The following is a 26,691-nucleotide window of genomic DNA, read 5'->3' on the forward strand; positions in this document are numbered from 1 at the left end:
CGCGAGGACAGAAGGTGATAATAATCGCGTGTGTTTACTTTGACAAAGTTTCTCATTTTCACTCGACCATTTGCCTTTGTCGGATTGTGTGTGGGGAGACAGCGTAAGTGCTAAGATAAGCGAGAATAAAGAGCAGATAAAGAACACAAGAGCGGCAGCATCCTTACCTGTATCACTGACATCCTGTTCGCTTGAGTGTCGGCACTAAGCCCGGCAAAGCTGGAGTGGCAGCCCGCCCTGGGGACCGTCAGGCTGTTGGGGGTGGTCTTCAGGTACATGACCTCTGACCTGGGCAGCGTGAGCGGCAGCGGGCTCTGGTAGTCGAAGCAGATGGGTGAGGTGATGAGCGACGGGCTGCTCACCACATTCATCCGACTTGCGGAATCTCTCTCCTCCATCTCGCTCTGCACCAGCATGATGTCACTCTTGTTGATCCGTTTCTTTTTGCCTTTCCCCGCCGGAGGATTGGAGTACTCGGTCATGCGGCAGTTATAATTCCCCGTCTCCTTATCTTGATGCTTGGACTTGACAGCGATGGCGGTCATGACTGCTAAGAGCATCACGGAGATAATGCAGAGGGTAACTATGAGGGGCAGGGATACGTCCCAGTGCTGCGGCTCCCCGCTCGCGCCGGAGCCCCCCCCTGCTGCCGCCTCCGTGTTCGCCTTAATGATCAGCTTAGCCACAGCAGATAAGGGGGGCTTGCCGTGGTCGGTTACCTTCACCACCAGCTCAACCACGGCCGTGACCTCCTCCCACTGAGCGTGGGCGGTTCTTACCTCGCCGCCCACCGGGTCCATTTCAAACAGGTGGTCCTCGTTCCCCTCCGTGATCTCGTAGGTCAAGTGGCCGCTCTCACCGTGGTCGTGGTCCACCGCCTTCACCGTGGCCACGATGTAGCCGATGCCCACATTCCGAGGCACGGGGATCTCGGCCGTGTCATTCAGCAGGATCGGCAAGATGATGACGGGAAGATTGTCGTTGACGTCGAGGACGTTGACCCTGACGGTGGAGGTGCTCTCCATGTGCGGAGAGCCGCCGTCCTTAGCCTGAACTTTGAACTCGAAGGACTTGGTCTGCTCATAGTTGAACGAGCGTGACGCATATATGGCTCCATTGGTGGGGTTGACGGACACGTAGGTGTATACGGAAACTTCCCCGATGTGCGACGGCAGGATGGAGTATGACACAGTGCCGTTGCGGCCGACATCGGGGTCGTGTGCCAGAACAGAGCCCAGGTACTCCCCTGGGATGTTGTTCTCAGGCACCTGTAGCACGTAGACTGTCTTTGTAAAGCGCGGCGCGTTGTCGTTCTCGTCCAAAATTTTGACTGTAAACGACTTGGTGTAGTTCATGGAGGGGATGCCATTGTCCCTCGCCACAATTGTCACATTGTACTCATCCTTCATTTCCCTGTCCAAAGGTCTGTCGGTGAGCAGAGTGTAAAAATTATCATTATTCTCCTGCAGTCTGAAGGGAACGTTTCCCAGCACCCTGCACTGAAGTTGACCATTCCTGCCCGAATCTTTATCTGTCACTCTCACCAGCGCTATGACAGATTCTGGAGGTGCTGCCTCACTGATGGCGCCCTGCCGGACGGACACAAAACTTATTACAGGTGAGTTGTCATTTTTGTCCTGCACTTTCACAGTTATTTTACAGTGCCCCGGAATTGGGTTAGGCCCAAGGTCCTTCGCCTGCACATCAAACTCTATGATTGGATTCTCTTCATAGTCAATTTCTCCCTGGACCTTGATGACGCCAGTATTGGGGTCAATGGAGAACAGATCTTGGATTCTCTCAGATGCATATCCAGTGAAGGAATAGACCACCTGCCCATTGCTTCCTTCATCTTGGTCAGTGGCGTTCAAATCTATCAGTATTTTCCCAGGGGGTGAATTCTCTGCAATTTCAATCACATAAGAGGATTTTTCAAAAACGGGGCTATTGTCATTCGAATCAGTCACCCTGACATTGATTTGCATGGAGCCTGATCTCGGATACTCCCCACCGTCTATGGCTGTGAGGAGAAGGGTGTGATGACTCTCATCCTCTCGATCCAGCGGCCTCTGAACCACCAGTTCCGGATATATAGTCCCATCGCCTCTCACTTTTAAATCCAAAGAGAAGGTATTGTAGTCGTCTCTCGTGACCTGGTAGGTCTTTATCCCATTTTCCCCGGAATCTGAGTCATGTGCAATAGTCAGTGGGAAGCGTGTCCCGGCGGCTGCGTTCTCTGAGATATCAATATTAATGTGATCTGAGGGAAAGCTGGGCGAGTTGTCGTTTATGTCCTGTATGTCAATCTTGATCATGCATATCTCCTTGTCATTGGCAAACACCTCCATGGAGAGCTGACACTTGGGGTTGCGTCTGCACAACGTCTCCCTGTCAATCCTTTGTTTGGTAAAGATTAGTCCACTCTCCGGGTCGACGTCCACCAGATGCGGCGCAGAATTCTCCAGTACCCTGAAGTTGGATTTCTTCCCCCTCTCCATGGTCCCATACCCGGCATCTTTTGCTATATTGCCTATAACAGTGCCCGGTCCCTGTTCCTCCGGAACAGAATAGTTAAGGTTTTTCAATGTCAGGGCTTTAACCCACAGCAGAAAGAAAATGGGTACAGAGAGACGCATCCCTTCAACTGGATATGCGGTAGAGGCGGACAGAAGGAGGAGAAGGGAGAGAGAGGGAGAGGAAAAACGATCCTCGTTGACTCTCAACCTGTTGATTACGGCAAACCTAGAGGACTAAGCCCAAACCAGACATGTGCTCCGTGCCAAGCCCACACTAATTGAGTATGGAATCGATTCGCGATCCGTTATTGCCCTCCCCCCCCCCCTTTTTTTTTTCTGTCACAGCGGCGAATTTTCACCTGTTTCACATGCCGCTCGGCGTCTATGAACTCTTTCTGTAAACAAAGATGACCGCCCGACGACACCCCGAGCATGAATTATACATCAAATCCGACATAGCGGTCGCCAAATGTTTTGTTTCCTACAACCTCACCACCACCACCACCCCTCCCGACCACCACCTTCAACCGCACGCACGCGCGCGCACACATACACACACACACGCGCTCGCTCGCTCGCGCACACACACACACGCACGCACACTTGATGAATAATCGATGACTATAAAGTATTAATATTCCCTTCTGCATCCAAGGTTAAAGCGTTCGAATCTCGGTTGCTGAAGGTTATGAGCGGAGCTCACAAAAGCGCATTGCCCTCATGCGACATGTACACCTCGGCTAACGGCGAACACTGACATGCCCGCTTCAGAAATGCAGCATTGTCCGCGCTGCATTCACGATGCATTCACTTTTTCTCTTCCCCCCCCCTCGCTCTTCTCCCTCCCCTGTGCGGCACACTGTTGCATACGCTCGGGTAGCATATCCGAGCGCCCGACAGCGCCATAAAGTGGAGGAAAATTTCAAAATCAAAAAATAAAGAAGAAGCAGGATTACGGAGCCGTTAATCCCGTCCAACCTTTTTTTCCCCCAGTGTGCGAGCCCGTCATTCAAGAGCATCCACGGCACGTCTGCGACTTTTTCCCCCCCTCCTCTCCTCTCCTCTCCTCTCCCCTCCACTGTCCGATGATTGTCCTACAATCAGCCCAGTAATCCCATAATCCAGTCCAATTGGACCCGGTGCTCTCTCATCCTTCATCCGGACAACGCTCCGTTCCGCGCGGGTTTCTCTTCCCCCCCCTCCACCGCTGGTCGTCCGGCGAGATTTCGGGAGAGATAATCAAAATGAATCGCTCCTCTTCCTTTGCGCGCAGTTCCCTCTCCGCGTCAACTGTTGAAACCTGCTCCCCTCCTCCTCCTCCTCCTTCCTCCTCTCCTTCGCACTGAGATCCGAGCGGAATCCTCTCGACGCTTTCCCGACGCACTCCGCCGTCCTTCTTGGCGCATTTAACATACTTTGTGATCGTCTTCCAGCAAATGAGTGAACGGTGACAGATCTTCGCCTAAAGGGGGATTTTTTTTCTTCTCTCCCCCCCCCTCGCTCTCTCTGTCTATCTCTCTCCCAGAAAGGTCTGGCGAGATCGCGTGAAGAAGGGCTGTTCTAGTGCTACGTGATTCATTTACTGATGTGCGCGCACCGAGCAGCAGCAGCAGCATCAGAGAAGGGGGGGGAACGTGCTGTTGGATGTTGCTCCTAATGCATGCGGATGTTGAACCGCGGGATTATGAATAAGTCCATCAGATGTGTTCTGACTGTGCTGGTGGTGGAAGTGGTCAGCGAGGCGAGGCGAGGCAAGGCGAGGCGGTGCATGTTGCTCCAACCTGAAGGGAGCTTTTAAAATTTTCAACACGACAAATTGGATTTTTTTTTTCTTCCTTCCTCCTCTTTCAAAGATGATCGGGAGGGGGGGGTTTCACTCCCCTCAGACATGGTTGGGTCTCTTTAGGTAGTCAGAACTAAAGATCCTTATCCATAATTGAAAACAACACTGTCTCTGCAGCGCCAAAAACTCTCCCGGTCTGACAACCCTCCTGTTGCATGTCATCTTTATACATGCCGCCCCATCAGCCGCCCCAAGAACCCTAATCCAAGTCTTGTCCGGCTGCGGAACAGAACATCAGACAAAGGAAATCCAGCAGGTGAAACTACAATGGCAGCATGCACGGCAGGAGCATAAGAGGGTACTGATATTGTGGTCAGACTGTCTAAAAAAAGTTGTTATTAGGTGATCAAAAGAGAAACATTCCTGGGCGTGTCCTGTTCACTCTGTTCCCCATGCGAATTTAGCGCGAGTGACAATTAAACAGTGAGTGCAGCCATGCACCATCACGCCTTCTCGGCGATACAACCTGAACCATCAGTGAAGAGGGTCAAATAAGAAGCACTGCATGCACAGACGGTATATGAATATAGATAGGTCGACCAAAATGACGAATGTATTTTGAAAGATGAAACGGTTTTATTTCCCCATAGAGAGACGTCTTCCCCGTATCGATGGGGGCTCTTTAGATAGTCCAAGTTGAGAGATTTTTATCCATAATTGAAAACAATACAAGGAGACGGGCGTTGCACCTAATCACGATGAGCCCCGCAGATAAGACTGGAGACTGCGCATGTTCTCAGGATAATCTTCCGCAAAAGGACACGAGGAAACTGCTCATGCGTTTGAGGGAATGGAGGAGGAGGAGAGAAAAAAAAAGGCTTGTTTCACAGCTCAAATATCACAGCTGTTGGTATAACCTGCCGTCTGCAGCTATCGCACTTACCTATCCGCATCAATCTCATATCTCATATTGGAAAAGACGGACTGACATTTAGTTCACTCTACATTTCAACAATATGACATTTGCATTTTTATTCTTACTTGACCAGATCTCAGTGACACGTGCGGCTCCTCGGCAGCTCAGGTACCTTTTTTTCCTTTCCCATTTTTTGCGAATAATTCAGAGAGCGAAGCCGAGTCAGCGCAGGCCAAGAACCGCGTGGCCCCGGCTTCCTCATTTAATTCCACGTTGCCCGGGATCTAAATCAACCTTCAGTTGTCCCCGAGTTCATTTCCATTGTCTTGAAGCGCGGCCGGCTTCCTCCAGTGGGGAGCGTCAACTTTGCCTGCGTGGCCGAGGAGCTGCCTGCATAAATTGGCCATTTCTGCAGGTAAGAGATAAGGAACAACAAAGAGGGACTAATTATCATTCACTCTATGTTCAAACCTCGGGAAAGGATTGCTGGTGACGATCGTGTCCGCATTGTCACAGTCATACTCATTTAGTGTGATCTGAAATGAATGAAACGAAGGTTTATAATAAATAGGCCTAATGTGCAGCTTTGGCTACTTTGTTTTTTTTCTTACCGTCAGCGTCTAACTTTCAATAATGATGGCACCGCGCCTCGGCCATAACCTGGATCTTTATTATGATTTAAAAAAATATATATATGTATATATATATAAAAATATATATAAGCTGCCACGTTGCGTCCATGTCAGCAGAGGTCAGCAGAGGTCAGCGGTGAGCAAAAGCAGGCAGTTTGGACACACATGCCGCATCTTGGCCCCTCTTTGAGGTGACTCACTTACCACTCAGCCTGATTAGAGGTGAGATTAAGTCGTTCATCGTCCTGGTTTTTTTTTTTTCTTTTTTCTTAAGCGGCCGTTATTTGTTGCAGCTCCCCGAGCAGCAGCGCGGCGGAATACTGATGGCAGCGAGGTGATGGAGGCGGCGGCAGGCAATCAGCGGATGCATGCAAGAGCGAGCAGTCGTCCCGCCTCCTCAGACACTGGCGGATTCACGGGCTGAACTCTCCCCCACCCTCTCCCCCTCTTCCCTTAAAGGTACAGTGAGTAAACCCCTGCCATCTAGTGGTCAGATTTCAAATCGCAGCTCTGTTTTGCTCACCCTCCCTCCGCCGAGCTTTGCCAGTGAACTACGTTGCCCTACGCGCACACAAATTGGACATTTGTCTACTTTCTTCCTCTGTAGTCTATTTGAGCGTGCGAGTGTTCACCCTCCGATCCGAAACGCGCCACCAGGCGGTCTGGATTGTCCACGCTGGGCTTCCTTAGAAACATGACCGTGCAAGATGGCAGCTAACTAGGAGCAAGACCCTTGCTCTGTGTATATTATCATATATAAATCAGAACCATTCTAAGGGTAGGAAAACCAAATTTTTTTTTATTGCACTGTGAGTATATATTTTTGTTAATTTACAGTATTTTCAGGCAGTATATTAGCTTCAACCAATATAAAGATCATAAATCGAGCCGAATTTTACACACTGGAAATTTAAATTCAGCTTTCTCTAACTGGGCGAGGTTCTCTTTGTCGGGGGAGGCCACCACGGCCACATTAATGCAGTCACACATTCATACCTGGAAGCCGTCCAGCACAGCAACAGTCTCGCCGACTGGTCCGCTGCAGCCGGGGAGACGATAGTTAACAGCCTCGTTCAAGGACGCCGCCGACGCCGCCGTGCTAATGAGGGAGGAGCCCTGAGTCGCCTCCACTTCGCGCTCTGAAAATGAATCCAGGAGGGTCCGAAGAGCCCGAGACGTGGGCCCTCCGGTCAAACGGCTCGCCTGCTCTCTCCCGTCTTTGACCTCCAGCCGCTGCCTTTGAATGGCTGAGCGCAAATCGAGGCAGGCAGAGTTTCTGCTCGGAAGGGAAGAGGAGACCGTTGACACGACAACACAAGGCAGCCTTTTGTGGTTAAAGGTCCCTTATTATGCAAAAGAAGAAAAAAAATCTTTTGCCAGTGTTCACTAGCAACAAATGTGGCCAAGAAGTGAGGGAGTTTTTTTTTTCTTCTTTTGCATGCTACACTTTGCAGGAAACACATGCTAAAAATCACACCGTCAACCCTGTTTGGTCCCATTGTGATGTCACAAGGAGAATTGATGTTGTTTGTGTTGCCTTCCGGACATGTGGAAGTAACGCCAAAGCTGATTTTACTGACTGGTGGTAGCGTGGGTCACGTTCAGCAGCTGCTCCCTAGCTGGGAGCCGTGCTCGCTAAAACCAAGCATTTCTGCAGGGGCTCCTGTAAACAGAGGGCTAAAAATAGTCTGTTTTTTTTGGTTTTCTTTTGAAGATTGAGATTTTTTGGTGGGGGGGGGGGATTAATTTATCAAATGAGTCTGTGCTGAAAAGCGCAGAGCTGAAAATGGGTTCACCATTACCAGGACCTTAAATCCAGGCGCACAAACAAACACCAAGTCTTAAGAACGTCTTCTGAAATCACTGCTATTTTGTGAACATTGCCCCCAGGTGGTCAATCCTAAACTGCAAAGAGCTACTATTTCCTCCACTCGGTGCCTATAGCAAAATGGAAAAGTGTTTATTCTGTAAACTGGGTGACATTAAGGAGTATTTTTTTTATTTTTATAAAGGTACCTCGGTTTGGGAAATGCGGTGTGACTCAGATCTTTCAAAAACAATGACTGACCGATTACGGTGACTAATTACAAGAAAATGAAAATAAATACAAAAAAAAAAAAAACACTCACCTTAGATACAAAATGTTCGCTACTTAGAAGGTTGTGATGAATGTTGCCAGTGTCTGGGTTGTGTTATGGGAAAATCAATAAAGTCCCACCAGCGGTTCAGTTTTTGGCAACAACAATTTTTTAAGGTACAGAATGTAGTAAAATATGCGGCCGCGGTTGGTTATTGCGCTCGTAAATAATGGCACATAAAGTATTGTCTCGCGTCGCTTTGAGAGATTGGATTCAGCAAAAAAAAAAAAAAAAAATCTGATTGGAACCTCCAGCCGCTGAGCACTCTGAGGTTTTTGGGCGGTGGTCTTCTTCTGGGTCTCTCCGTCAGGGGTTTTTCAACAGCCAATTATATCAAATCAATTGGCAAGTCCAATGTCCTTCCTGACACAACCGTTTGTATTTACACCAGTTTGGGACTGGAGGTACGAGGAGGATGCTGGTCTGCGCCCCCTACAGGCTGGCAATCGAACCCGGCACCTCTCAGGTCGGACGTTGTCACACTCTTTTGATTTTGGATCCGGTTGGGTGATTATTTAGTGGTTATTCCTCACAAACGTTTCCATTTAGTCAAAGAAAGATCTAGTGTTGAGAAACACGTACAGTTTGGCGACCGCCCAAACTCATTCGCTTCAGCAAATGAGTTGTCTAGAAATTATTTATTGTGACACTGCCGCCCTTGAGTGTCGCGGTGGACTATTTTCACTCAATCCCATCATCCCGTTGCCATCACTCACAGCGTACTGAAACCTGTAATAATCCCCGGCTGAATATAGGCACCGTGCTAATTCTCTGTTTACCTCCATTGGAGTAGCATTAGCTGCAGCGTAGCGCCGCCAGATGTATTTAAGGAAGCTTTTTTTAAATTTATTTAAACGTGTACCCATTTGTTTTCATTTTCTAAATGCTTAGATTGACATCCGGAATAGCATTCCCCTCAAGGCTGTGTTGGATAGAAAAAAAAATGCTAATTTACAGCCACTGCAAACAAGCAGAAGAAGCAGCGCAAACAGAGGATACAGTAACATCCAGGGTTCCTAGCATAAATATGAAGACGATGAACTGCAAATGATCATTATTCCCATTGTTATTACCAGAAGTGTCTTTGTCTGTTCTCTATCCCGGCCTCCTTATTTTGTGTCTTGTGTGAGTTGACAGGTAGTTGGATTCCAATCACACTCCGCTGCTTTGCACTGTTTTAGGGTTGTTGTTCTTTTAATGAGGGATCTTATCTCGTCACGTTTAGCTTCGTCACCGGCTTCCCCACTTCCCGATGTTCACTTCCCCTCCGCCGACGTGATGCCTGCAACGTCTGCGAGGCCGACACCTGTTATTTGCATCCTTTCAATCCACCTGTACACGCCGAGCTGCCGACCCAACCCGAGGCAGGCTCGCACGCATCTCACGAGCCTTGTTATCACGGTGCATGTTGAATAAATAACTGGCGGTGCAGAGCAGCTGCGGATTTGCATGTGAATGCAGATTCTCGAGGGTCAGCGCGCCAATCCGCCAACATTTCAATTCTGAATTAAAAGAAAGAAGGGAATAAAAAAAAAAAAAAAGTTGGGAGTCGATCCCTGCTCTCCAGAGTTCCCGGGTTAGAGAGTTGATGTTTTTGCATTAGATTTGCTGAGAAACTCTCTGGGGCTCCAGAAGCCAATGCAAGCCTCTGCCAAATTATCAAAACTGAAAGTTTTGGCTCGCAGGCATTTTGGATTCTTCATCCAGCATCCAGCGGAGTTTTTTCTGTTGGTGGTTGGTTGGTACGACGGGTTTAATAAATTCTGCACCTAATCTGCATTTGTGTGGGGGACGGTTTGAAGCATGTGACTGTCTGCTAAGAATGCGACTGATGCAAAGCATGCAGCAAAAAAACAAAACAAAACCCTCACCCAAATTACCTGCTTATCAATCACTGTGGAAAAAGCAGGCATGCAACACAGCGGCTCTGATGCAAACAGGAAAGACATTAGCAGCGCCGAGCGGGATGGGCCTTTCCTGGAACAAAACTCACATCAAACATTTGTGATTGTACTCATGAATACAATTTTGAGGAACAAGGAGAGGAACACTATAAAGAGGGGCGCGCAAACAGAGGAGCCCTTTGTGTGTCTGCGCTTGCGGAATATGAAAGGCAGATTCCCGACATGCGCCGGTGTTTGCTGCAGGGCGAGTTCTTTTAGTTTAAACCAGCCAAAATGCCACCAGGTCAAACATATTAAATAATCATCGCTGTGCTGCGAGGCTTGCGGATCTTTGAGTCGGGGACGGGCAACGCGGCGGCGGAACATCTCCCATCGCAGGCAAATATTATCCGCCTCTTGCTGTATAGCAAGTGCCGTGACTGATCGCATATGCATTGGGGGATATTTGCGGGCGATCCATACTCTTTACCATTTAATCAGGTGGGCTTCATTGAGGAACGTGAATTTGTATTACAAATTAGCCAGGTAATTGTAAATAGGCCGAGCTTGAAAGGCTAAAGTATCGGAGTCGTCAGGAAGAATTACCCTCACAGAAATCCATTGATTATTCATCTCGGTAACGACCTCGTGTCGCAACTTTTTACACTCCGGTAATCGGCGGCCTGGCACGTGCCGGCCGGTGCGCCTGGTAACAATTACTCCTCATCACTGACGATCATGCGAATATCATGTAATGTTTTTAAGCCCCGAGATCGGAGCGGGACGGCTAACAAGAGCTGGCAGCTCGGTTTCGCTCTGACGAGCCGCAATGTGGACGCTGAACACAAACCGCTCAGCACCCTGCAGGTCTGCAGTGGTGCACCCCCCTCAGCCCCCTCCCCACACCCACACCCCAGCCCCCAAAGGATGAGGCGCCGGGGCTGTGTATATAACTGCGGATCATGGAGGGGAAAATGGACTGGAACCGTATCTGCGCTGACCGCCTGCACGCGGTCGTGCTTCACATAGGAAATAGCCGGCGGTGGAGTTTATGAGGTAAGCTGTTTCCTAATCAAAGGAGGTAAAAGGTGTTAAGTAGCAGCGCCGGTGAGATAATTACATGTGAGGTTACGTCCTGCTGGCATGACGACGAAAGCTCCCACGCTGTGCATAATCTGCCTACACTGACTCACATTTTCACTTGACTTTTACTTCCTGCAACCCCACATCCAACATCATCGGATGGTTAATGCTGCTACTTCCGCTTCGCCACCTCACTTACTTATGACGTATGAAGGGATGAATGGAAACGGAATGCAGCAACGTGGACGATGTTGTCACACGTGTGGGCTAACTACATCCTGCGAGCACGACAAAGGCTTCCTGTCCCTTGCTTCGCTAACTAACAGCTATTGGCTGCTAACTGGAGGTCTAACCACAGCTAACCTTGCATCATGTTTCATCAAGTGCTACCAGCTCTCTGTTCTGCCATCTCTAGCAGCTTGCCTCAATTCTTACTTCTGGGCAATTATCTGCAGGTTTGTTGTCAATATACATTATGTAAAGAGAGAGCGCGAGATCACAGTGGTTGGTTTTTCTTGAGCTGATGCGACCTCATCTGAAGTGTCTGACATATGTTTTTCATTATCCCCCTAGAATAACAATGAATTAATTCACTATGGTGTGAAAACAACATTTGCTCCATCAAGATAGCAAGAACAAACCTTTCAAACACTAATAATAATTACACCGACAATAGCTAATGCATTGTTTTTTTTTTAGTGGGGTAATTTGGAGGTTGAGTGACAGTGTGAGACAGAAAGTTAGTGTGTATTACACATAGAAAGTGAGAGTTTGCAACCCAGCTAACTACCTCATTACTGAAAGGCTACCAAAGGCTTGCTAGCACGTCAAAAACCTCCCATTATCTCACCACCAAATAAGCACACAATATTTCCACATTAACTTTAGTCGACTGAAAAATGAGCTGCGTGCCTGATGTCTCAATCCCGCGGTTAACCTTAGCACTTGCATTCTGCCGCCTCACTGATTCTTTACTGATCAGAGAAGGTACGACGCAGTAGCTTTAGTCAGATTGTCACATTAAGGACTAACTATCCAATCTGATCTTGGAAATGCGTCGTACATAATGCATGGCATGAATGTTATGACAAGAAATCTGCTTCCTGTACATCCGTGGCAGTTAGCATGGCTAAAAGCTGCCGCGCTTCCTCACAATTGCACTGCCATGGTCAAAAGCTCAAAGCTACCCGCAAACCTCACGCTTCGTGGCACAAATGTCCCCTCTCGCTTCGTTGCTGACCTATCGCCTTTAAAAAGTTGCCAACTCTGCTGCTATCTCCATCGCTAGCCGCAAGCTAACTAAACACTGGCTGCCCCGTTTTCCACTTGTGAGAGCAGTCAAGTGCAACGTTTAAAAAAATAAAAATAAAAACTCCAAAAACTTTAAGGCGTTGGCCGCAGTGGCCCCTTACGACCCCCTTCTGAACGTACCCCTGTAAACGAGCAGCACTGGGTTTTAATTGGACAGATCCAGCTGCTACCTCCTGCGTCAAATCAAAGCTGAGCTAAGCTCTCCTGGCATTTTCTGCTTATTAAGAAATACTAACGCAGAGAGTGTAAAAAAACCTTCCTGTTTGTTTCATCGGAGCAATACCATAGATAAAAACAAACTGAACCAAAAAAACAACAAACAAAAAAATTGTTTGAATGTTTCTTTTTGTTCTCCCGTTTCCTTGAGCTCTGCCCGTATCGCGTTGCAAGAGGTGACTCTGGCGAAAGGTACAAAGAAAAAGAAAAAAGTGCCACAACACAAGATAAATATAACATGTGTGCCACTTCATTTCTAGGGCCCCTGTCTAAATTTTACCGAGCCGGATCCAAGTGCGCAGTCTCGAGGAGGTTGTGCCAGATGCCTCGTCTCACTCTTTACTTCAAGTGTCCCACATACGGCGTGAGAGAATTGCTGGTTACATTGCTCTTAGGGACCAGCAGAGCAGCAGCACACTGGGTGTAAAAATAAAAAAAAAAAAAAAAAAAAGGAGAGAAGAAGAAGAAGTAGGAGAGAAGAAAAAAAAACACCTCCCCGGAGAAATGATTCAAGGTATTGGAGAGAGCAGAGAGGCGAATAAAGTGGGTGCAATTTCAAAGGGTGGGGTGGGGTGGGGGGGGGAATAATGGAGGTCATGGCGTTTGATGTCGCCACGTCCGGCCGCGTGAAAGCCACTCGGTTGGTTCGGTCACACCTCGGCGGCGCTGAATCTTAATGGAGACATGTTTGCTTGTTTACTTTGCATTTTTAATAACGGCGGCGGCGGCGGCGGCGCTGTTGCGGGGCTCAGCCATCCATCTCAGCAGACGGAGCAGAGCAGCAGCGTTTATCTGCAGCCGCGCCGCCGGATAATATCAGCTGACTGAAGCAATTACCTTCCCTCACTTCTTCTCCTCCTCCTTTTTACGTCTGTCTTTTTGAAAGCGTCCTCTTTTTCTTTTTTTTTTTTGTTTGTTTTTTTTTTGTTGTTGTTCTTTTTCCTCTGCTGCCGCCCGCCCGCCTGCCGCTGTGTTTTTGTTGTGATGAGTGAGCTCAAGGTCAGAGCCGAGTTTATCCTCTGATATGACCTGCCAGTCCAGACAAGAGGAACGCTCACTCAAGGTGACATGACTTTGTTTTGGGTTTTTTTTTTGTGTGCGCAGCGTGAAGCTACTGAATTTCATTTCCTGTGAGCTAAAAATTTACAACTTCTCCTTTCTTTTTGGGTGTGGGGGTGGCGGGGGGGATGGGGGGTGGGGGGGTGGCAGGAGGGAGTAAACATTCTTAATGTGACCTGGGCGGTGATACTGCAGGGGAGACAAAGAGGGACTCAGACTCAGAATAATTTAAAAAATAATAATACAAAGCAAAAGGCGCCTTTTTGTTTCATTCCCCCTCCCCCCCCCGCCCCCAGTTTGTTTGTTTTCAGATCATCGGCGACGCAGACAGAAGTCCTTGAGAACTGCCTCCAAATGTTCGGCATATTAAATCAACAACAAATTAATAGAGCTGCAATCTTGCCAACCAACGAGATTTATGCATTCTGCGGACGCCACGCCAGGCTTCCGCAATATGAACGTGGTGGGGGGTGCGTGACAACACGCGCAGGTGCGACGAGACGCAATGATTTAGTGAGAGCTCCTGACATTTTCCTTTTCTCCTCCCTTCAGCCGCCACGGCCACTCCGTCTCCACGCAGCGCAGAACTTATTTAGTATGCGGCGGATCAATCACTCCGTCCTCAGAAAAGTCATTTAAATTAACTTCTCCGGCAGATATCTATCCGGCAGAGTGGCCGACGGAGGCGAGGACCTATCAGAAAATTAAAACGGACATAAGCGTTTTTCTTTTTGCGGTTTTTGAGGCGGAAAAAAGAAGAAAAAAAAAAACGATGGGGGGGGGGGGCGAAAAAGCCCGAGCGAGGCGAGGCGGCGGTTATGCAAACACGCTCAAGATGTTCTCCGCAGCAGATTGCTATTTGTGCGTCTGCCTCTCCTTTTTGAATGTTGTTCGTCTCACGGAGTCAAACAATGAATGCCTGCCTTTTCTTTTCTCTCTTTCTTTTTTTTTGTTCAGACTCGGCGTCCTCCCTCTGACAGCAAATTACTTCTGCGTTAAAAAAAAAAAAAAAACGCTAATTTCCATTCGGGTCCGATATCGAGAGAATCGAAAGCTGGCTTTGCCGACGTCTATACTTTCTTTTTTCCCGTTAACAAAAGCTTAAAAGGTGAAGGCGAGTGAATTTCAAAAAAAAAAAATTGACTGTGTAAAATAATGGCTTCACAATGACTCTAAATCACCGATCATCTTCCGCTCGTACTGGAAAATAAAGGCCTTGTATCAAAAGGCAGTGCACAGTCCAGAATATTAACCCGTTTTTCCCTTCGGTCATCTTCACGTTGTTTTTTCACAGGATTTGGAATCCTGTGATGCCATCAGGGCGGGTATTGATACTTTATCGTGAGAATCCATCTGATACCGGACACGTCTGGTATCGCCACGATCGATACTCGAGCATCGATCCGCTCGACACCGCAGCAAGTCCGACCTTTTTTTTTTGTTTTTTTATGTTGGCCTTCAGAGTAGTGCCGCGGTGGCCGCCTCCTCCAACAGACATGACAGCTGGATTCATTTCTTTTAGGTGACGAAGGAGGGAAAAAACAACCCCAAAAAGACTCAAACTTATTAATTCTCAATAAGAAGTGAGAGCGAAGCTCCTGGCCGGGGCCAGCCGGCACTTTCCTTTTAAATTAAGAGGAGTCCGAGGCGAGAGTTCGATTTGCACTAAATAAAAATAAGCCAATGGCCGCGTCTAATTGCAGATGAAGCATCGAATTAAAATGTCAGGGCGCGCCGGCTGCAGAGGCTGGCGGCGTGCGCCAGCAATGCCAACGAGCTAGCGAGCGAGCGAGAGCTCGGGGTTGAAATTTATATCGGAGATTACGCTACTTTGAAGGAAGGTGCAATTTGGCGCGGCGGCATTACCCGAGCAAGACCATGTTATTAGTTGTGACAACTCTCAGTCATGTAAATGTCGGGGAGGAAGGAAGACAGCGTGCCACCTAGTGGGACGTTAATAACCCATGTATCTCACCACCAATTAGCATTAGGCCCGCACTGTAAAGTGACAGGAAACTAATTCAGGAGTGCCGCGGCGACATGAAAGAGGAGGGAAGGCGGCATCCGGTGAGGAGGAAGAAAAAAAATAAATAAATAAATAAATGCGAGTCCTGCGCAGACGGAGGGGGGCACCGGGGGGGGGAAGGGTGTCATCAACACAGCCCTTCCAATTACTCCAAGGTTAACCGTCAAGCGCTAACAGCGTCGGGGGAAGCGCAGAAACAAAAATATCGCCGGCTAATTACATAAGCAAGTCATCTGAGCAGAATGAAGTCGAAAAATTTCCCTTTGACCCGCCTTTTTCCTTTCTCCACACCCCTCTCTTCCTGCCTCCCGCTCCCCCCATCCAACCCCACCCCTCGACTCAACCCCCCCCCCCCCCCCCCCCCCCCCCCACGCCGACGCTCTTCCCCAGCCCCGGCAGTAAAGCAACAATCAACTGGTGATGAGCGGCTGGCACAGATTTATCATCATGGGCTCAGGAACAAAGCCCCATAGGTGTGAGATGACACGCTCGGCAGATAGGAATCTGCAAGCGCTGCCATTACGGTTGGAAAACAGAGGTCAGGCAGTCTGCTGCTGCCGCCGCCGCCGCTGCTGTTGATGGGGAACGCAGCACTCACTCCACATTTATGCAGCGATAAACTGGATTAATATTCCTGCGGCTGGCAGCCCCGGGAGATGAAACACTCAGTTTTTTTTCTCTCTCTCCCTCCAATAGGTTTATATCGATGGGCCCATAACAAAGGAGCTACAAGGGGGAGGGGGGCGGGAGGGGGCGGGGCATAGGTGGAGGGGGAGGGGGGGGGGGCGGTATGTTTGTTTGTTTTATATTCATTTATTTATTTATTTTCCGATTTATTTATTTATCTAGCTGCCACCTCCGGTGTCACTAAGGTAACGCACGCGCAACGCTTTGTTTTGTTTGCTGCCCACCTCCCCCCCCCCCCTACGCCCGCGGTGTGGCAGCACTTGTCATTCGAGAACCAAAGTGAGAACTCTGACCGGCGAGGATTTGAGCCTCGGCTGTTGCCGCTGCCGCTGTGGTTGCAGCTGCTGCTGCTGCTGCTCCCCTCGTGCTCGTGCTCAACAGGAATGCAAATTAGTCATCCGCATTGTTTCTATGGAGCCGTGAATATGATTTACAGACGAGGCGTAACATACACGGGAGCGCTTCGTTTTGTATCTGGGCGCTGCCAGCTGAGGTGGTTCCAACCCGGTCCCCCCCCCCCCCCCCTCCTGTTCGAAGGGGTCTGGCGGACGGCGGGATGTGGGATGCTTCAGCTGGTGGAGGAGGAGGAGGAGGAGGAGGAGGGGAGGAGGAGGCAGAGAGGAGAAGGAGGAGTAGGAGGAGGAGAAGGAAGAGGAGGAGGGACGGCCTCACGGACGGGGCCTCAGATCGGCTCAGAATTCGAAGCAAAGCTCCTGAGAGTCGAATCCGGCCTCAAATGTGAGACGTGTTCAGATATTCAGGTTGATGCCGCGCTGGTTCTCCGCCGCCATCCTAATGTAGGAGCCTTTTGAAGAGTAACAGTCGGGCTCTGTGCACCTGCTAAAAACCTGCTCGGCGGCGGGCTTGGAACAGCAGAAAAACGTGCACACACATACTCGCTCTCTCTCACACACACACACACACAGTGAGGATGTTGCAAAGACATATCAGTGATCACAAGCTCGTGGAAGGCATCTGCTCCACCGTCACTTCCCTTCTTTCTCGTTGCTTTTTTACGACCTGCTCAACAGCGAAGCTGCAACATCATTTGTTTCTGCCTTTTTTTCTTATTGTTTCCATCATTTAAGCCGTTTTTTTCTGCCTCTAAAACCCGCGAGTCACTAATATAAACACTGGCAGCGGCGCTGGGGGTTGCGTAGCATGATGTTTCCCCCTAGTGGTCTAGCAGCTGAATTCAAACAAGGGGGCCCCCGCTCCACTTGTTCCCATCACTCCAGATGACAAAACAAGGCGTCGTGACCTTACCTCGTCTGCGCCGCGTTCTCGCCTCCTTCGTTTCAAGCGGGAAGTGGAGGGTGCGCGGGGGCCGTGTCTGTCACGAGGAAATGCAGTTTATTTTCACAGAGAAATTATGTCCTTAAACATTTGGAGGATTTATGCATTTTAAAAAAACAAAACAAAAACGAAAGCAGAATAACACCCACGACTGACGAGGCAGCGGTGCCAGACGTGGCAGATGATGCAGCTTCTGCATCATCTCCTGTGTTGTTTCCTTTGGCTTTGGAGACAGTTGACCAAAGTTGTGTGACTGGTGAGGAAGATATAACTGAGGGGCCTCCTCAGAGTTTAGGAATATCTGCAAAAGTTTCTTTTTTGGGTACGTGTGGCTCATCCACACAGGTTAGTGGTGAGTTTGGTGTGTTTTGTGGTCGAATATACCAATTTTTGAAACCAGGCCCGAGGGTGTTTGACCTCCTTAAGACCACTGTTGCATTTCCATGTCTAGAAGCCATAAAACAAAGTAAAAAGAAGAGTGTTGCCTTCGAAGTTTTACCTGGTCAATAAAGTCTCCTTTCTTCGCTTTTCTTCACTTTTCTCCCACTTCCAGGGTTTTCCTGAAGAGTTTGATGCACATGCTCAGCCTCTCCCTCTCTGTTTTTGGTGCATTTCTGCAGCGTTACAGCACCACTTACAGGCCTGGCATATATACTGCAGCGTTCACCGCATATTTTTTTTTGTTTGGACGGACACATTTCCTGATTTCCTGAAAACTTCTTGGTGCAAAGCTGCAGATTTAAAGACGCGGTTCTGAAGGCGACGTCTTAAAGACCTGGCAGTATTACAGACAGCCACCACTTTGACACACAATTCACACTGTCAAGTCAAGTTAACATGAGCTAATTAACAAACTGCTACCAAGTGCTCCGCCATGTTAACAGCACAATTCAAGAGAAGTAGAGTGAAAGTGCAAAAAGCACACAGACCATTTGTAATGCCTTTCTGCAGCGGCAGCATCAATCTTCAATGACAGCCATATGTGGATTTCAATAGGAAGAAAAAAAAAACAACATTAAAGTGGAAAAACTCAACCGACATTCTTTTGTTACGATAGAAATCATCCATGTATGTTGCCCATTCTAAGCAGCCAACATCTCTAATGGCCCAGAATGCATCTGGAGACGACATGCAGAAGATAAAAGATCTGATGCGGCCGCTGACTGACGGGGCTGAGTGCAAGAAAACAGAGGTAAGTGCGCCCTTGAAATGTGAGCTCGGGGGTTAAACGGGCAGGGTTCTGCGGGAATTAGAATGATTCTTTTTTTTTTTCTGACTCTGCCTTGCCAAGAGTGAGACGACGATAAGATCAAAAAGCGGCTCTCGCTGCCGTGTCCTTCGGTGGAGTCGCAGCCAGCAGGTGGCTGCAGAAACTTAGCATAAAGATCAGAAGGCGGGTGGGCGGAGGGGGGGGAGGGGTGAGGTGGTGGGGGCTCTGCTTGACCGGCGACTTCTACGGCTCATTAATTAAACTCATATCATGTTTAGTTTTGGGGGAGGGGAGGGGAGGTGGTGGTGGTGGTTGTGGTGGTGGTTGTGGGGGGGGGGGGGGTATGAGGAGTTCTTTTGTGCGACGCGGGGCAGCGAGCGCAGCCAGGCATTAGAGTCCGTATGCAGAGCAAAGCCCCACCATCTGCTGGAAGGCGGCTCAAAGGACGGGCAGCCGCATCCATCTTGTCACATATCAGCCGACGAAAGAGCTTCGCCCAACTTCCAAAAATTCAAAACTGCTTTTTTCCCCCACCCTCCTCCTTTTAATTTATGCAGCCTTGAAATTAATTACAGTGGGGAGCTTCCAGTCTGCCAGTGATCACATTGGATCCAAAAGGCACTTTTTTCTCTCTCTCGCTCTCTCTCTCTCTCTCTCTCTCTCGCTCTCGCTCTCGCTCTCGCTCTCTCTTGCCGCCTCACGACGCACATATGCCGCGAGGACGCGTGAAGACTGAAGCCCCGTCCCTGAGTGTCACACTGGATAAGTTCTATTTGCGACATATTGTGCGTTTCGACAGTAATTACGGAGCGGCGGCAGGCAACACCCCGTCATTCGCCGGCAACTGTTTGCCTTTTGTGCAGATTTTTTTTTTTCCCTCCTCCTGCCGCCTTAATGTATCAGACATTGACGCGGGGGACTGAACTTGCTCCGATACAACCTATTGTAAATGAAGCAGATGACATCTTAATGGCAAACGAGCCTCTCCTCAAAGACAAACTGTCAAGTGGAAAACAAACTGCGTTATCTTTCTCTCTCTCTCTCTCTCTCTCTCTCTCTCTCTCTCTCTCTCTCTCTCTCTCCCCCTCCCGCCCTCATGCACACTCATGCACGCACGCACGCGGGGCCTCGCAATTCATTGCGTCCAAAAAAGTCGATATCCACACTTGGCAGTTGAGACAAAGATGAAGATGAGGGGCGAGAGCTACAAAAACACAGCATTGTGCGCAGCGATGGGGCCCCCGAGCGGTAATTGACAGTGATTCAGAGCGAGGCTCCAGGATTTTGCGAGACGTGCGTAACGCGTCGTGGACTGGCGTCTCCGATGAGACACAAAGAGGCCGCAACCACATATTAACAGTCAAACCAGAGGCCTTCTTTTGTATTTAAAAAAAAAAAAAAGCAAACAGGTGCGCTCCGCTATGATGCGGCGCCGGCTCTGACGCACTCGCCAGCGGACTGCTGATGAACTGAAGAGGCTCTTTTCCCATCACCTTGGGGAAGATGAGAGGCTGCTTTGCCAGAGTGCCACAGACAGGAAGTAGGGACTGTTTTTTTTATTATTCCACCCCCCCAGCTCCCACCGCCCAGCCGTCCTCGGGGACAGACTTCTCCAACGCAGACGCGGCACAGATGAAGATAAGCCGCTGTGCGAATTGCCAGGTCAGTGCGCGACTGTTTGACCTACAAGGTGCATATAAAGCAACGGCAGCGAGTGGGGTGCGGGGGGGTGGGGGGAATCATATTGTATTGACTGATAAATGCGTTTTCCCTCCCCGTGCAATTGGCTATCTGTCAGGCTGGCGCACATCACTCGGGGTACAAATATGACCTTCCATTTTATTGCCTTCGCCCGGCGGACTGCGCGGCCTTGAATTCCTGGGTGGGCAGCGTGCCTAAAATAAAGTTATTATTAACTTTGCAATTTCCAAAAGTGAAGGGAGCGACCGCCTGCTCGGCGTATTAAATGAACAGACGAGAGGTCGGCGGAGTGCAGGGGGGTGGGGAGGTCAGGACACACCTGAAATACGGAGCGAGGCTAACAAGGCGCGTTGCGACGCCGGCGGCGGCGACGACTCTCCGGCAGCTCGGCAGTCGTGTAAAAGGCATTTCAAGCCACTTCATTCCAGCTTTTATCACAGCTATCAAAAAAAAAAAAACCCAAGGGGGGGGGGGAATGGTGTTTTGGCTTATGCTAATGCACGCCGCTCTCAGCGCACTTTTTTTCCCCTTCTCTTTTACCGTGCAAATGAACAGGAAAAGAGTAAAGAAATAATGGCCGGGCCTGCAGTCAGCCTCCACTGATAGCTCTTCCTTGGCAGCAATTTCAGAAGCTATTTATTTTCACTTCAGGAATGGCCCTTAGACGGCTATTATGTAGTTTGTAGCAACCTTTTTCTTCTTTTTTTTTTTTTTTTTTTTACTCTTGTCTCATTTGCTTTCATACATCACTGCCTCATTTGGAGTGACCTTAAAAATAATGAGGACAGAGCAGCGTGACAAGGCTGTGCGTGAGCGGAGGGGAATCAGCTGGTAGTTAATACCGTTGTCGTACGTATGTTTTTGGAGGCGGTTGCGACTTCTGAGAGAAGATTCCGGACAGAACCACGACGATGATGAAGAGGAGGAGGAGGGCGGGGAAGAAAAACACCAAAAAAAACACTGAAAAAAATGGAAAAGAGGTCCGTATATTTTAAGCTGTTGATGAAAAATACAGGCGCCTCCCTGCCGACGGCCTCCCATGATTGAAGGATGTATTTCATTAATTTTATCTTGCATAATTTAGTTAGAGGTTCCTTTGCCCCCACTCCCATCTACCAACCCCCCCCCCCCATCTACCACATTCCCTCGATTCCGCGCAAACCAAATGATGTCGCCGCTCTATTTCGGGACGGTGCAAACTAAGGAAACAATGCAAATTGTTTTTGGCGAGGCGCGCACACGTACACGTGCTCGGCGACTGACATCCGGGGGGATGGAGGACGGTGTTTGACAGAGTTTTTTCCGCTGTTGTTCGCCGTTGTCTCATCAATAAATCATTTGGCACCACAGATGTTTTTTTGTTTTTTTTTGCACTTGCCCCACATAGCCGCAGTTGCATCAAACTCAATAACGGTGACCGGTTTTTGAAAATGCGGCAGTCGGGCTCAGGGTGAGGGGTGGTGGGGGGAGGGGGGGGGGGGTAAGGGGTGGGGTTAACAAGTGCCTTACAAAACGTTTGGTATGCAGACAAAGGCCCACGAAAGGTGATTCCGCCCCATTTTTCTTTTTTCCATTTAGACACAAGCATTTATCGACCGCTCCTTAAAGCAACAGATGACAGCGAGGGATTTATCAAGTCGCCTGCCGTGTGTTTACAGCTTCGTAAACTATTAAGCACTTGAGATAAATGTGACAGCACGCGGCCCGAGTTTGGCTTCTGTTTTTTTTCCCCTTCCCTTTTTTTGTGTTTTTTTGTGGGGATGGTTGGTTTTGCGCAAGTTATTTTCCACTCGCGCGCCGGCTCCTTTTTTCCCCTCCTCATTTGCATGCAAGGGACTCAACCACGTAAACCAGGAGTCTTCAAAGTCAGTCTCCAAGGTAATGGAGTCGACTTGAGATTTTTTACATCTGATCAGACTGATCATGTAGGTTCAAGCTTTGGCAAGAGCTCTTCATATTCATATTCAAACCCATATCAGAACCCCAGCGCCCGAGGACATAATATCCCCGAATGGCCACGTTTTTATGATCAAATTAAGGTTATATGTGTGTACTTCTAACTGAATTACAGAGATCAAAACACAGTTTTCATTTTTTCAGTCGCTTTTATTAGAAAAGAAACAGGTGTGCTGGGTTAAACACAGTGAGAATACACAACATAAATAAACATATTATATAAATAATAAAAAAATATTTACACAAAGTCTGACTGTTTTCTTTGTACACCGTCCTTCACTCTCTCATCCTCGTGCCGTCCTCGGCTTTGTTTAAAAAATGGTGGCGACCTCCAGCTCCGTCGCCACAGTGACAATGTTCGGGCTCTGACTTTGTGGCTCGCCAGCTGCAGCGCTGCGCTGTTGCTGGGGGAAGTAGGAAGGCAGCGTGCCCGTCCTGGAGAAGGAGGGAGCGCTGCTCCGAGACGCGGGACGGTTGGTGCCGTAGCCGCAGTCCTTCCAGGGGTGGGCGAAGCCGCGAGGGCTGTTGAACACCGGCACGGGGGCGAAACCGATGGTGTAGGCGTTGTCTCGGGGGGGTCGGAAGCCCTGCTGAGGGACGGCGTAGCAGGTTCCCTGGCGATCCACAGGTAGGCCGCGAGCAACGCTGGATAAACCTGCAGAGAAATATACCAAAAAAAAACCCCCAAAAAAACAGGAATGAGATTCAAATAATCCTGTTTACGAATGTTGTGAGCAAGAAAGGCAGGAATCTGGCTGGAGACTCACCCGATCGGGGCTGGAAGGTGGTGAAGTTCCTCTTGCAAAGGTCGCCGCTCATGTCGGAGTCGCTGTCGTTGAAGTCGCTGTCGCCTTTGCCGCTGTCCTTCACGCTCAGCTGGTCAGTGTTGCCCACGCCACTGCCGATACAATCAACGGACACAGTTTGAGCCACCAGCGCATTAGCTCGACTATCGACGTCTCCTTCGGCCCACATGCACAAACAGGTCCCCCCCACCCCCCACCCCCCACACACACACCCTGGGGGGGTCCCTCCATCCTGCCCCTAACCTCAATCCAACTAGCAACTCAACAACTCAAACAAAATGGAGGAACTGTATGCGCGGCGCATGCTAGCCGTCGCCGTACGTTTAAGCGTGAAGGAAGCGTGCCCTATCGGTGTGAGAGAGCGCCATTATACTCATACTTAGGGGTTGTCTTACCTCACTTGCAAGCAGTATTTATCACCTTGCCACACAGATGTTGCCTGGAAATGCTTGGAGGGCAGGAACATCTAAGAGAACAAACAGAATGACAGCAGGGAGCTTAGTTTCCATTCCTGGCAGAGAGATCAAGGCAGCTCTCAGGAACATCGTGTGCATGTAAAAATAAAAGGGGGGTGGGCGGGTGTTGGGGGAAGGGGGGCAGGGGCGCAAAAAGAAATTGCAAAACTCCTGTGAAGTTTTTGTTGTTGTTGTTGTTGTTTTTTTGGTTGCGGCTCACCTTTGCCTCCGAGTCGCCGCTCCTCTCGTCGTACAGGCAGGAGTCGTCCAGGGACGAGGAGGTCCTGTCGTGGTAGAAGGCCCGGGGGGGCCCGGCGTAGATGTTGGCCTCGGGCAGCGGCAGGGGGGGTCGGCCGTCGAACAGGCTGCGGCGGGGACCCCTCTTGCCGGTCAGGCCGCCGCGCCTCCTTCGGCCGAGCTTGCAGGTGATCACCACGGCCACGATGGCGACCAGCAGCAGGGCGCAGCCGCCCCCCAGCATCACGATGGCCACCAGGGAGCCGTCCAGGCCCAGGAGGAGGTCGCCCCCGTCCTCGTGCTCCTCGCCGGACCGCAGCACCAGCACCACCTGGTCTTCCGAGGGCGCCGCCGCCTCCGACACCACGAACCTGAGGAGGGCGCTGCTGGACAGCGGCGACCTTCCGCCGTCCGTCACCTCCACCGTCACCTCCATCGTCTCGCCGACCTCGGCCGAGAGCCACCGCCGGAGGGCCACCTCACCGGTCAGCCGGTCCACGGCGAAGAGGGCGCCGTCGCCGCTCGCCAGCCGGAAGGTCGGCTCGCCGTTGGCACCGTCGTCCTCGTCGGCCGCCCGCAGGCGCAGGGCGAGGTAGCCGGCGGGCGCCCCGAGGGGCAGCGGGACCTCGGCGGAGTCATTGGCCAGCGGTGGGAAGGTGAAGCGTGGGCGGTTGTCGTTCTGGTCCACCACCCGGATTCTGATGGTGGTCGTGCTGGACAGGGGAGGGGAGCCTCGGTCCTCGGCCTGGATGACCAGCTCCAGCTGGTCCAGGGTCTCGTAGTCCAACGACCTGAGGGTGTACAGGGAGCCCGACTGGGAGTCCACCGAGACGTAGGTGGACACCGGCGAGCCTCCCACCACTTCGCTGTCCAAGACCTTGTAGGAGACTTTGGCGTTCTTGCCCGCGTCGGAGTCCCGGGCCACCACGGTGGTGACGTACGAGCCCGGGATGTTGTTTTCCAGCACCGAGACTTCGTAGAGCGACTTGCTGAAGAGCGGGGGGTTGTCGTTCTCGTCCTTGACCCGGATGGTGTACTGCCGGACGGTTCTGAAGGGCGGGCTGCCCAGGTCCTCGGCCACCACCGTCAGGTTGTACTCGGGGATCTTCTCCCGGTCCAGGGTGGTGCTGGTGACGATCATGAACGAGTCCCCGTATGCCTGCTGCAGGCTGAAGTGCTCGTGCCCGAGCAGGCTGACGCGCACGTAGCCGTTGGAGCCCGAGTCGCTGTCCGAGGTGCTGATCAGAGCCACGAAGCTCTCGGCGGCCGCAGCCTCCGTGATGTACGCGACTCCGTCAGTGCCGGACGTCATCGGCTTGATGCTGATTTCCGGCGCGTTGTCGTTCACGTCCACGACTTCCACGGTGACTTTGCAGCTGGTCGGCGCCGAACTCTCGCCCATGTCCGCCGCCTCGATCACCAGCTCGTACGATCGCCTCTTCTCGTAGTCGACCAGCGCCTTGAGGGTCACGTCGCCCGAGTACGGGTCGATGAGGAAAACTCGGACGACTTCCGCCGGCAGCCCGTCGGCGAACGCGTACGTCACCTCGCCGTTGAGTCCGTCGTCCGGGTCGAAGGCGTGAACCCTGAGGACCTGGTGACCCGCCGGCGCGTCCTCGTTCAGCTCCACTTTGACGGTGCTGTGCTCAAAAGTCGGGCTGTTGTCGTTGAAGTCCAGCACCGTGACGTGCACCACCATGGAGCCGGACTTGGCGTGCGCGCCGCCGTCCCTCGCCGTCACCTCCACGGTGTACGAGTCCTCGACCTCCCGGTCCAACTCCCTCAGCAGCACCAGCTCGGCGCACTTCACCCCGTCCTCGCGGTCGTGCACCTCCACGGCGAAGTGGCTCGAGGGGGAGATGTTGTAGCTCTGGATGTAGTTCTCCCCGACGTCCTGGTCCAGGGCGACCTGCAGGGGGAACCGCGAGCCCAGCGGCACGTTCTCCACGATCTCCAGCAGCGTCTCGTTGCGCGGGAAGCGCGGCGAGTGGTCGTTGATGTCCTTCACCTCGATCTCCACGTGGATGAGCTGGAACTTCTCCCTGGAGCGGGCCACGATGTCGAAGGTGATGAAGCAGCGGGGCGACCTGGGGCACAGCTGCTCCCGGTCAATGACGTCCGCCACGGTCAGGAGTCCGTCCAGCTCGCGCATCTCCACCAGGGAGGAGTTGTTCTCCTGCATGAAGCGGAACGACGTGTCCGGGTCATCGGCAGGGTCGATCTTCAAGTCCTGGGACAGATTCCCGATCTCGGTGCCCGGAGCGTCCTCTTCATAGGTGAAATACCTCGTGGTCGTGCACTGAGCAGCGTGAAACAGGGTAAACACGACGCACAGTGAAACTCCGGCAGCACAGCAAACTCCCATGTTGAGAGGTTGCACCAAAAAAAAAAAAAACGCTGCAAAGACCAGAATAAAAGTTTTGGGAAGGGGGGAAAAAAAATCACGAGTGATGCATCCAGGCTCTAACACTGCAGTCACAACTGTGTCAAAGTGTGACATCGCACAGGGACTTTAAGCCCCGCTCTATGCAAATGCGCTGCCCCACTGACCAATAGCCTTGCAGGGGGGACCACCGACAGGGAGACGTTTGTCTCTGCGGCAGACTGTTGTCCAATTTGTGCGTCTCCAAATGGTTTATTAGATAAACTGATTGTGTAGCTTTAATCGGGGATGATAACAGCCTCCCTTAAACACATCTGAGCGAGGCAATTAATTAAGTGGTTCGCGCAGGAGGCTTCACTTTGTGATGAGAGTACAAGAGGCAAAGTTTACATTGCTG

At 50.7% G+C, this 26,691-nt stretch overlaps 2 protein-coding genes across 3 annotated transcripts in view; both read right to left on the reverse strand.

The window, feature by feature from the left end:
* LOC142897530 (protocadherin-17-like) overlaps nucleotides 1-18,078 on the reverse strand; it is a 29,149-nt gene extending 11,071 nt beyond the window's left edge. Inside the window, exons 1-3 of one of the 2 annotated variants that reach the window (XM_076039936.1) lie at nucleotides 18,046-18,078; nucleotides 17,512-17,583; nucleotides 168-5,624 (exon numbers count right to left, since the gene is read on the reverse strand). In XM_076039936.1, coding sequence (XP_075896051.1) covers nucleotides 168-2,636 — 2,469 coding nt within the window. In that variant the 5' untranslated portion in view covers nucleotides 2,637-5,624; nucleotides 17,512-17,583; nucleotides 18,046-18,078. Of the gene's footprint in view, nucleotides 1-167; nucleotides 5,789-17,511; nucleotides 17,584-18,045 lie in introns of those variants that run through there. The other variant, XM_076039937.1, reaches the window with a different exon arrangement.
* Nucleotides 18,079-22,542: 4,464 nt separating this feature from the next.
* Nucleotides 22,543-26,380, reverse strand: LOC142897639 (protocadherin 8). The gene is made up of 4 exons (XM_076040109.1): nucleotides 23,895-26,380; nucleotides 23,615-23,685; nucleotides 23,181-23,311; nucleotides 22,543-23,068 (listed from the first exon to the last, which is right to left on the reverse strand). Exons 1-4 carry the CDS (start codon nucleotides 26,274-26,276, stop codon nucleotides 22,725-22,727), a joined length of 2,928 nt encoding a protein of 975 aa, XP_075896224.1. The 5' UTR covers nucleotides 26,277-26,380; the 3' UTR covers nucleotides 22,543-22,724.
* Nucleotides 26,381-26,691: the final 311 nt, after the last annotated feature.

Source organism: Nelusetta ayraudi, unplaced genomic scaffold, assembly GCF_046127955.1.
Source record: "Nelusetta ayraudi isolate G7.1 ecotype Tasmania unplaced genomic scaffold, CSIRO-AGI_Nayr_v1 ptg000060l, whole genome shotgun sequence".
In the NCBI taxonomy this organism is placed as follows: domain Eukaryota; kingdom Metazoa; phylum Chordata; class Actinopteri; order Tetraodontiformes; family Monacanthidae; genus Nelusetta; species Nelusetta ayraudi.

Bases quoted from the DNA above. Each gene is read 5' to 3' on its own strand.
- LOC142897639 (XM_076040109.1), bottom strand. From the start codon at position 26,276: ATGGGAGTTTGCTGTGCTGCCGGAGTTTCACTGTGCGTCGTGTTTACC. The intron at 23,686-23,894 runs GTGAGCCGCAAC...TTGTTCTCTTAG, and splicing joins GCGGCGACTCGGAGGCAAAG to ATGTTCCTGCCCTCCAAGCA. The intron at 23,312-23,614 runs GTAAGACAACCC...TTGTATCGGCAG, and splicing joins AAATACTGCTTGCAAGTGAG to TGGCGTGGGCAACACTGACC.